This window comes from Gymnoscopelus braueri (assembly GCF_963280865.1).
Source record: "Gymnoscopelus braueri genome assembly, chromosome: 11".
In the NCBI taxonomy this organism is placed as follows: Eukaryota; Metazoa; Chordata; class Actinopteri; order Myctophiformes; family Myctophidae; genus Gymnoscopelus; species Gymnoscopelus braueri.
This window is the reverse complement of record NC_137613.1, coordinates 9,895,865-9,905,983: the sequence shown is the minus strand read 5'-3', so window position 1 is coordinate 9,905,983 and position 10,119 is coordinate 9,895,865. Positions and strand designations below refer to the sequence as shown.

The 10,119-nt window shown below is 45.3% G+C and overlaps 2 protein-coding genes across 2 annotated transcripts; one reads left to right on the top strand and one right to left on the bottom strand.

Annotated features, from left to right (window-relative positions):
- Nucleotides 1-187: 187 nt before the first annotated feature.
- LOC308094914 (1-phosphatidylinositol 4,5-bisphosphate phosphodiesterase gamma-2-like) lies at nucleotides 188-2,099 on the top strand (the record flags this gene model as incomplete). The annotated part of the gene is made up of 6 exons (XM_080441737.1): nucleotides 188-281; nucleotides 440-676; nucleotides 974-1,113; nucleotides 1,267-1,399; nucleotides 1,585-1,806; nucleotides 1,921-2,099. The coding sequence occupies 6 exons, from the start codon at nucleotides 188-190 to the stop codon at nucleotides 2,097-2,099; spliced, it is 1,005 nt and encodes a 334-aa protein (XP_080297863.1).
- Nucleotides 2,100-5,543: 3,444 nt separating this feature from the next.
- Nucleotides 5,544-7,169, bottom strand: LOC308094913 (man(5)GlcNAc(2)-PP-dolichol translocation protein RFT1-like; the record flags this gene model as incomplete). The annotated part of the gene is made up of 1 exon (XM_080441736.1): nucleotides 5,544-7,169. The coding sequence occupies one exon, from the start codon at nucleotides 7,167-7,169 to the stop codon at nucleotides 5,544-5,546; it is 1,626 nt and encodes a 541-aa protein (XP_080297862.1).
- Between the last annotated feature and the right edge of the window lie 2,950 nt (nucleotides 7,170-10,119).

Here is a 10,119-nt window from a genome sequence, read left to right as displayed (position 1 = left end):
ACTGGCATTACTACTGATAATTATTTAGGAAAAATCTCATTGTGTAAATATTTTGTGACTGCACCTTAGTTGTCTCCATAATATCTTCACAGTCCTCACCCAGGACATTCAGTGCCAATAGGCTGAACAGAGTTATGCTTACAGGAAGTGGTTGCTTTGTTCTGTCCAACTTCAGCCTTCCAGGGAGATGTCGGACCTGGCGGTCTATTGTCAGGGCAAGTACAAGGACAAAAACAAGGCCAAGGACAAGGACAAGGACAAGGACAAGGACAAAGACTTTGGTAAACACACACACACACACACACACACACACACACACACACACACACACACACACACACACACACACACACACACACCAAACAAACAACCATACTTTCACAAAATACCCAAAAGCTAAAATACTCGCTAATATACACACGAATGGTCTCATCCATAGGAGTGACCAGAGACACCCACAAAGAGGTCCACTCCTTCGGGGAGAACAAAGTTCCAGGCCTCCTACAGAGAAAGACCAAAGATCCAGAAAAGGTCCAGAAAGACTTCCTACAGTACAACCGCATAGGTCTGAGTAGGACCTACCCTAAAGGTGATCGTGTCGACTCTTCCAACTATGACCCTTACCCTATGTGGGCCGTTGGTTGTCACATGGTGGCGCTGAACTTCCAGACTCCAGGTCAGTGGGCTGTTATCTGCCTTATTTTATACTTTGTCATACAGCGGTTTCAAATAGCTGATCTACAAGCGCATAAGCTTGTATACATCTGCTATTTTTGAAAAATAAAATGTGATCAAATGTTATATATATATAAATATATATATATATATATATATATATATATATATATATATATATATATATACACACACACACACACACACACACACACACACACACACACACACACACACACACAACTTTTCACTTTTGGGTATTGGATATCAAATATTGGATCATTTCATGTTTGTCTAGATAAACACACCCAGTTGAACAGCGCCCTCTTCAGTCTGAATAAACCTACAGGATATGTTCTGCAGCCGGAGTTGATTCATAACGATGGCTACAACCCCAAACATAACCCTCAGGACAAAAAGAGAAGCATTGGCATCAGGGTAGGTCCCTACGGAAACACTCACACTGGGGCTGTTGTCACTATGACTAAATCTGGAGTTAATTTAAGTCTAACATTAGAGTTGCAGTTTGCTGTGTACTATTTCTCTGCCCATGATGACTATTCTGTGACTGCTGATTTATGCCCCATGCAGGTGCTTGGAGCCCGACACCTTCCTAAGCTAAACCGAAACATCAGCTGCCCTTTTGTAGAGATTGAATTGTGTGGACATGGACACACTGACTTCAAGACCGTTGAGGAGAGCAACTTCAAGACTGTTGTCTTTTGTAAGTTGGGGGAATGTTGGAAGAATGGGGTGTTTAAAGGGAAGTGCAGTAACTCTGGCAACACCGGGCAAGCTGATAATATGGTGTGAAGCGCTGCCGCTGCGTAATCGTTTTCTACTTGTTTTAGAATAAGGCTGCTTTAATTTTGAAGAAAGTTTACTTCCATTTTGGTGTGTGTTTCCCAGCTGATAACGGTCTGAATCCTGTGTGGATCAAGGCTCCTGCAAAGGCTCCTGCAAAGGCTGCAAAGGCTCCTGCAAAGCCTGCAAAGCCTGCAAAGCCAGTAACATTTGAAGTGTATGAGCCAGAGCTGACCTTCCTACGTTTTGTGGTCAGTGAAGAGGACATATTCTCAGACCCTTACTTCGTCGCTCAGGCCACGTTTCCTTTTAAAGGCCTACGCACAGGTGGAAAACTTGCACACACACACACAAAATACAACAGCATGCACTATGTGCGTGTGTGCATAACGCACGTGTGCACAATGGTACGCCGTGTTTATTGTGATCATGTTTTGGCAGGTTATCGCTCAGTGCCATTGACGAATGGCTACAGTGAAAGCTTAGAGCTGGCCTCTCTGTTGGTCCACATCGAAATAAAGGTGAGGACCCTTGAAGCAGTACGGTCCCAGACTCCTCCTGCCCCACCAAACCCTGCCAGACCGCCAAGCAGAGCTGGGTCACGCAGACTACATGTTTGATCTTTCGAACACATTTAGTCTATGAGTCGGAAGAGTGTTGTAGATCGGCTATTTTCACCGAATGTTCCATCTATTTTTGCCGAATGTTCGGCTATTTTGACATGCCCAGAATAGGAATGCAAGGCATCATGTGATTAAAGGTAGGGTAAGTGATTTATTTTGTGTTCAAATAAGTGTTAAATAGCTCTATATTCTGATAGTAATTGTTGCTATAGAGTTCAGTAACAGGAGTCTCCTTGTCTGTCCAGCTCTTTGGTAAACAGAAAATGCAATTTTATCCAGTCAGGAGAGAGAACTCACACAGGATACAGTATAAACAAGTGAAGTGGAAGTGATGACACAAATAAATGAGCAGACAAAATTGGAACTGTTACACTATCAAATCTAAGCGATAAATTAAGCTAAACTAAATTCAGTGGAAAAAATACTTTTGAAAAACGCGAAACAATGGGTATTTATCAAATATAGTATATCATACAATTAAATATTCAAAATGTTTTTTTCACAGAATCAAATGTTTTATGGTCACGATTCATCAGGAGTCTGGATGGCCTGGCCCTGGGTCCAGGCTTAAAATAATTAATATAAATATTTTTAGAAATCTCTATGGGAAAGATTTATGGGCTTTCAACTTCTGGATCCAGCAAATGGCCGCCACTGCTATGCCATATAGCAATGACTACGATCAGAATATAGTGCTTTAACCTTTTAACAAAAACCTTTTTGTTTTCACCAAAAAATATCACGTACCCTACCTTTAACGATTTGGATTACTTGCACAGACTCGGACTCCTCCTACCAGTGGACGAGTCCGCCCCCAAACCCCAGACTACAGGTTCGAACTTTTGTGCAAATGTACTACTTTTAGTTGACTGGGGTCCCCCAGGGCTCTATACTTGGTCCGCTCCTTTTGCTCTCTATACGAAATGTCTTTGCCAAAAATAGCAGATCTACATGCTCATTGTATGCTTGTAGATCTGCTTTTGTCGTTGAATGTGTTTGTCCCTAGAAAATGGATGCATAAATCACTTCATGGCCTGGGTCTATAGATCGGCTCTGGAACCACCTGCCTGGGGAGCTCAGGCCTGATAATGATTGTCTTTGACATCACTTTTAAATCGTGTGTGTGTGTGTGTGTGTGTGTGTGTGTGTGTGTGTGTGTGTGTGTGTGTGTGTGTGTGTGTGTGTGTGTGTGTGTGTGTGTGTGTGTGTGTGTGTGTGTGTGTGTGTGTGTGTGTGTGTGTGTGTGTGTGTGTGTGTGTGTGTGTGTGTGTGTGTGTGTTCGTGTTCTAGCCTACTGTCAGAGCCCTGTACGCCTACGAGGCCACGGCGTCAGACCAGCTCAGCTTTGGTGAAGGAGATCTGATACACAACGTGTCCAAAGAGACTGAAACCGAAGGATGGTGAGGACATGCACACTCATACACATGGCACAGCATAGCATAGCACTGTATTCCAGTAGTACCAACACCTTTTACAGATCTTTGTGGACTATATGTCACCATGATGCTTGTGCATCTTGACGGCTGTTCGTGGCAGCTTTACTGTGCAGTGATGCTTGCAGTGATATTGTAAGTCGCTTTGGATAAAAGCGTCTGCTAAATGACTGTAATGTAATGTCTTGCCCTTAGGGAAGGTTGTGTGCGACGTCAGGCCAGAGCTCATGTACCAAGAGAGAGCTCCCTCCCTCTCGCCCTCTACCTCTACCTCCTAGGGGGAGGTAGAGGGCGAGAGGGAGGGAGCTCTCTCTTGGTACATGAGCTCCTAGGGGGAGGTAGAGGGTGAGAGGGAGGGAGAGATAATCCGGCCCAGGGGCTCCGATCCTGCGAGTGCTTCCTCGCTCGAGCCCCTGGGAGAAATAACGAGCACCTGCCTCAAGCGCCGTCGCGCGGGGCCCAGATTTACATTACCATTACAGTAGCTCGCCCATTGGCTCGGACAACCTGTCCACTGGGGGGGCGCTCGATTCGGGTTGAGCCTCCGGGAGCGTGCACATAATTCGGTGTTGGGTACCGAAACCTGAACGCGCTGATCAACACATTACTTGTTGTCACGCTAATGTCAGCGCATTAACTTAGTTCCAGCCCCTGAATACTGTTAGAGCCTTGTATGACCTCCAGGCCGAGGCACCAGATGAGCTCAGCTTCAAGAAAGGAGATCTGATATACAACGTGTCCAGAGAGAAGGGCGAATGGTGAGGCCACACACACGCATGGCACAGCATTGTAGCCTACTGTATTCTAGTACAGTGGTTCTCAACCTGTGGGTTTTGGGGGGTCCCCAGTCCAGATGACAGTGAAGTTACAATTTAAGACCTTTCTAATATCTAAAAAAAGACCATTACGGCATCAAAAGTAATCAAAAAACTATACTATAAAAACTGGTCGAACATTGGCCAAATTGTCAAGGCAAAAATTTGGAAAATAGCCGAACTACAAGTTTGTGAGCTTGTAGATCTGCTATTTTCATAATGTTTATCTGTGGAACCGAGTCAAACTAAATCTAATGCCTCAACTCCTACAATTCCAAGTGCTTGTCAGGGTGGGGGGGTCCCCAGTTCAAATATGATTATTTTGGGGGGTCCCCAGTTCAAATATGATTATTTTGGATCTTTTTATCTACATTTGTTGACTATGCCAACTCGTGACAAGTCAGTACAGTAATGGCTGGCAGCAGTGTATTGTATGTGAGCAGTGTCAGTGTTCTGTTGATTTCTTTGAACTGATTAAGGTATCACGCCACTGTATTGAAATGAACGAAAAGGCTTTTAAATCACCAGAGTTGTACTCTGTTTGTGAAAGAAAGACAGACACAGCTAATAAAAAATTAGAAAGGTGTGCTCCTTGCAGTACAGATCTCCACCAGGCCGGGTTGCCTACCTAGGGCTGTCAGTCGTGGAGTTCAGCTGTCAGGACATGTCTGATGAAGCTGTGGGGGGAATAGACTTTGTACTAAAAAACTTTGTACGCAAAAAAAGTGAAACCCCCTTCCAGAGTGGAAATCTTTGAAAACGCTCCGCCTCCCGTCTCCATGTAAACAGGCAATATGGGGCAAACCGTGTGACGTCATGACTCACGCCGTGCACGCTATTACATCGGTGTAAACAAACAGTAGAGTAGAACGGAAGTGGTTCTACGCATGCGTGACTGGTCTATCTGGCAGCGCGTCACACCGCCACCTAGCCACCTTGCATGCACACTACAGCGTTTTCAATCACTTTGGTGTGAGAATAAAAGGTTAGAACGCAACGGCACTTTGTCGTTTTCCGTTCTGATCGTTACCGTGTAAACGTGGCCTTAAAGGCAATTACAGGCAAACAGTATAGAATATCAAACACGAAAAACGTTCATCCAGAGATGAGTTTTGGGGATTGGAAGGGGGATTTGTGTGTGAGAAAGCTGTAGTAGGACCAAAACGTATTTTTGTTTTGTTTCCCAGTCAGCTTTATATGTGTTTCTTTGTGTGTCGTGACAAAAGCTGTGTCCTAACAAACTGAACCAGTTTGTGCTCTGTCAGGAGAACAGTGACCAGCACGACCAGTAAACATCCTGCTCCCACAGCCGTGTGGACCAGTCTCAACATCCATCCGCCATCGCAGCAAAATAGGCCCTCAGAGATGGCGGTGACGACCGCACCGACGCCAAGCGCCAGAAGCAGGGCCCGACCGGGCCACAGGCCTCGCAGGGGCTTCCACTGACTCCCCTGGAAGTAGCGGTGGATGTAGACGAGGCTGTGCAGAACTCGGAGGCCCACGTTAAGACAGTTGGCCAGTATGAAACCAAGGCCTCCCGCCCACTGGGTCAGAATGTAGGAGAGCAACAGGAAGGACCCGGACAGGCCCAGCATCACCAGGTTGTACCGCTCTACCTCTTCCTGGCTCATGGCGGCGAATACAAAGCATTCGGTCACACCGTTGACCGCTAGCAGGAGCACATAGCAGCTGTAGCAGCGCAGCAAAGCGGGCCCTGCCCCGCTGCTCAGCAGAGAGCCCCCGTAGACGTCCAAAGCCACGTGAGAGTACGCATAACCAAACACCGGGATAATTAGACCGATCACAAGCACCAACTTCAGCAGACACTCCAGCACCTCTGCCGCGATGGCAACTTCCTCCTCTTTCTGCTTCTTGACATCGCGTCCTCTCTCGAGCACTTTGGCGAAGAACACGTAGAAGCTGTCCTCTATAGGCTGGAAGACGAAGCGAGCCACCATGGAGCCCAGGTTGTTGACGATGTCGTAGACGCCCTGGTCTCCGAAACTGAGGACGTTCAGGAAGGTCATGACGTAGCGCTCGCCCTCCGTCAGGATCTGCTTCAGGAAGGACTGTTTGAAGAAGCTCCATGTCAGCCTGGCCATCGTGCGGTCGATCAGAGGCTCCCCGTTGTTTCTGCGCGGCAGCAAGTCTCCAACGCTTTGCACGGGAAAATGCTTCTTGTCGCCGTCGTCAGAACCCAGGAACCGTACGAAGTAGACGGTGTAGCACAACACCAGGAACCCTGTGTACACAAACTGAGCAGCAGCGAAGATATAAAGCCCCCACTCAGGAGCAGAAACCACCAGAACCACCGTCAGGACGCACTTGGCGATCATGGCCAAGCTCTCCGCTACCACCTTCAGCTTGACAAACATGTGTATCTGGGCCAGAACCCGGAGGGGCTCAACCAGCAGCTCCTGCACGGCAGCCAAAGCAAAGATCCCCACAGCGGGGCCATAGTGTGGAACAGCCTGGGGATCTGGGACTTCCAGGAGCCACAGCCACACATACACCAGGAGGGACGCCCACAGCACACCCAGGGGCAACGGCAGCCACAACATGTTGATGATCCGTCTCCAATTATGTCTCGTCCCTGTTGCCGCACTCGGACCGGCCTTCCGGAACGCTTCTCTGGACAGGAAGACGAGTGTGGAATACAGTAGCGTCAGCCTGACGTTGACTATACCAATCAGCTCTTTGGACACAAACCGTAGTGTGAATGCATTCAGCAAGAAAGTGAGCACACGAAACATGAGCTGTAGCAATACGTTATATGATACGTTAGTGGATGCATTCTTCAGAATGTCTTGGGCGCTCATTTTGTCTTGTCCTGCAGTAATCTCGGGTGATTCCCACTTTCTTTCCTGTTTCTTTCACAGGATCAGGGAGAAACACAATGTAAGTGTAATCGTGGTAGAGCTGAAACCGACATGTTTGTTTGTAGTTGAAAATGTCTGAATTAGCCTTTCATTGGCAGATCTTGCAGACTTATGCATAATTTATGCTCCGCCGTATGATGGTATCACGCACCTACAACAAATGACCTAGAATCTCATAACTCATGGTGCTGTACAATGAAGTATAAATCTGTCTGTCTGGGTATAAGGCTGAAACCTTGCCCAATTATAGAGTCACATGTCATAGATACATCATAGGTGACTGACGTCACAGACAGGCCACATGAAGTTTTCATTTTGAAACTCAAATTTTTTTTTTGAACTTATTAACCAAGCCAACAAACCCACCTAAAGAAAATCCATAGAACAAAATATTGACACTGTCTACACGTACAGCATCGCTGCCATCGTCGGCATATTGTATTATTATCTTGACACGAGTCGTGCTTCGTGCCGGCAGAGCATCGATTCAGCTGAAACTAACCTAACGGCAGACAAGCAGCACCTGCATGGTAGAGCGTTGTGACCTCCAGTTCTCTCTGCTTTGCAAAAAAAGATCTCGGCTTTCCTCCAGGATTCATCTCACTGTTCTCTACTCTCCTACTCTCTGCAGGTGGAAAGGGGACTGTAATGGAATGGAGCAGATGTTTTTCCCAGTGAACTACGTAGAGGAAGTGTCCAACAATGCCAAGCCAGCAGGTATACATTAGAACTTAAACCACTTACGTAAGTTAGAAGGTCGGAGTGACTTATTGACGGTATCAGCCCAACAAGGCTGTCTATCTCCCTCTTTTCATTGCTCTAGACCCCTGGAAGATGGATTGCTGATATGGAGCTTAACAACTACTACAGCAAGGGTTCCCAAACGTTTCAGGCCGCGACCCCCCAAATAATCATATTTGAACTGGGGGCCCCCCAAATATACCAAACTACAAGCTCACAATGTTTCGCACTGCGACGCGTTGTGAGCTTGTAGATCGGCTATTTTCACAATATTTGCCTCTTTCTTATGTAATATTTGACAATTTGGCCAAGGTCTTAAAAGTCATAAACTGTAACTTTAGAAATGAGCAGATACCCTGCATACACTTATACTTTATGTTGGTTTCTTTACCGTTGTTGAAAACAATGTTGCACATTAAGCTAATCATCTGGGGACCCCCCCCCCCCAAAAAATAATTTGGCGACCCCCCTTGGGGTCCCGACCCCAAGTTTGGGAACCACTGACCTACAGTACTGTCAGCTCCAACTACTTACTGTAAGACTTAGTCACGCAAGCCGTGCTACTCATACACAGAGTTGTTTTTTAGCTATTTTAGAAATGTTTTGCCTACTGTATAATGACATGCCCAAAGTACAGACGGGTTTGAAAGTGGTAGGAAAAAAAGAAATTGCAGAACCAATCCAAAGTCTTTAGGACGGTCCTTCATATTTGGGCATTGATTGGTTTTCAAAGCAGTGGACGTACGTAGGTTTGCTAGTGGCCATTCTCACTGCTGTTCTAGCAAGTGCTTTGGATTTTGAAGTCAATCGTCTAGTGCAGTGTATATCAACCCTGGCAAACGTCCCAATTTTGGGCCGGGGCTACTGCTGAGGTGTGCCGCGCCGTTTGAAGAAAGTTTGAAAAAATATAATTTTGAAAAAAAAATAAAAAAAGAAAAAAACTTTTTTTTTTTTTTAAACAATAATAATAATCAGGCATGCAAACAGCCCCGAGGTGAAAAGGGTGACAAAATGCTGTTTTTTTCGGGTCAGGTGTCACACTATTGCCCTATTTGGATTAAAAACGGCTAGTGGAAGCTGAAAAGCTACAAGTTTGCATGTCTGAATAATGCAAAAACAGAAATATTTGTTTGCATTTGCTTTTTTTCTATATATAAATATATACCGTATATCTAGGTGTGCCCTGGGATTATTTGGCTATACCAGGTGTGCCTTGGCACAAAAAAGGTTGATAGACACTGGTCTAGTCGTCAAGCAGTGGGTTCCTCCAGAGCTGGAGACTGCACTGCTTTAACCCATTTAGACCGGGAACGCATCTGTGTGTCATTAGTTTTTATTTCTAGATTTTTTTTTATTTAGTTATTTTTTAGTTTCATTTCGATTTTTTTATTTTTTAGATTTCTTTGGGCTATTCAAAAAATAGCAGATCTACAAGCTCGTAGCGCGGCACCGAGTGCCCCGCTACGAGCTTGTAGATCTGCTATTTTTTGGAAAAGAATGGTGAAAATGTGTGCAAAGCTTCGAATATTATATATACATTTTTAACTCAAATCTTTGAAACGGGGGGTCCCTGGAACAAAATATTTTGAGATGGGGGGTACGCAGCCAAATAAATACATGGCGTTTTGGGGGTCCTTGACATGAAAAAAGTTTGAGAACCACTGATATTATAGCAACATAGGTTTTTACAAAAAAAAATATTTAGAAGACATTTGTAAAATCCCTAGAAGCAAAGATTTGAGTAAAAAAACGTTCTACAAGCTCATAGCGCGGCACTCGGTGCCTCGCTATGAGTTTGTAGATCTGCTATTTTTGAATAGCCGAAAAAAATCTAAAAATGACACACAGATGCGTTCCCGGTCTGAATGGGTTAAACACATTCTTAGAACCTACCCTAACCCCAACCTTAAACCTAAACCTAATCCTAATCCGCAAACATAAAACCTTGCAAGCTATTAAGACCAACATTTCTGGCTTTGTGTTAACAAGAAGAAATAAATAGAGACACGTGTTTACCTAAATGCATATCTGGTGCCTGACATCACAGTCCTCCGCCTTTGCAGGGACCCATGTACTGCATTGTCTGGCAACGTGAGACTAATTGTATACGGTCTGTGCGGAAAACCTGGACCTTCTTCTGATGCAGCAA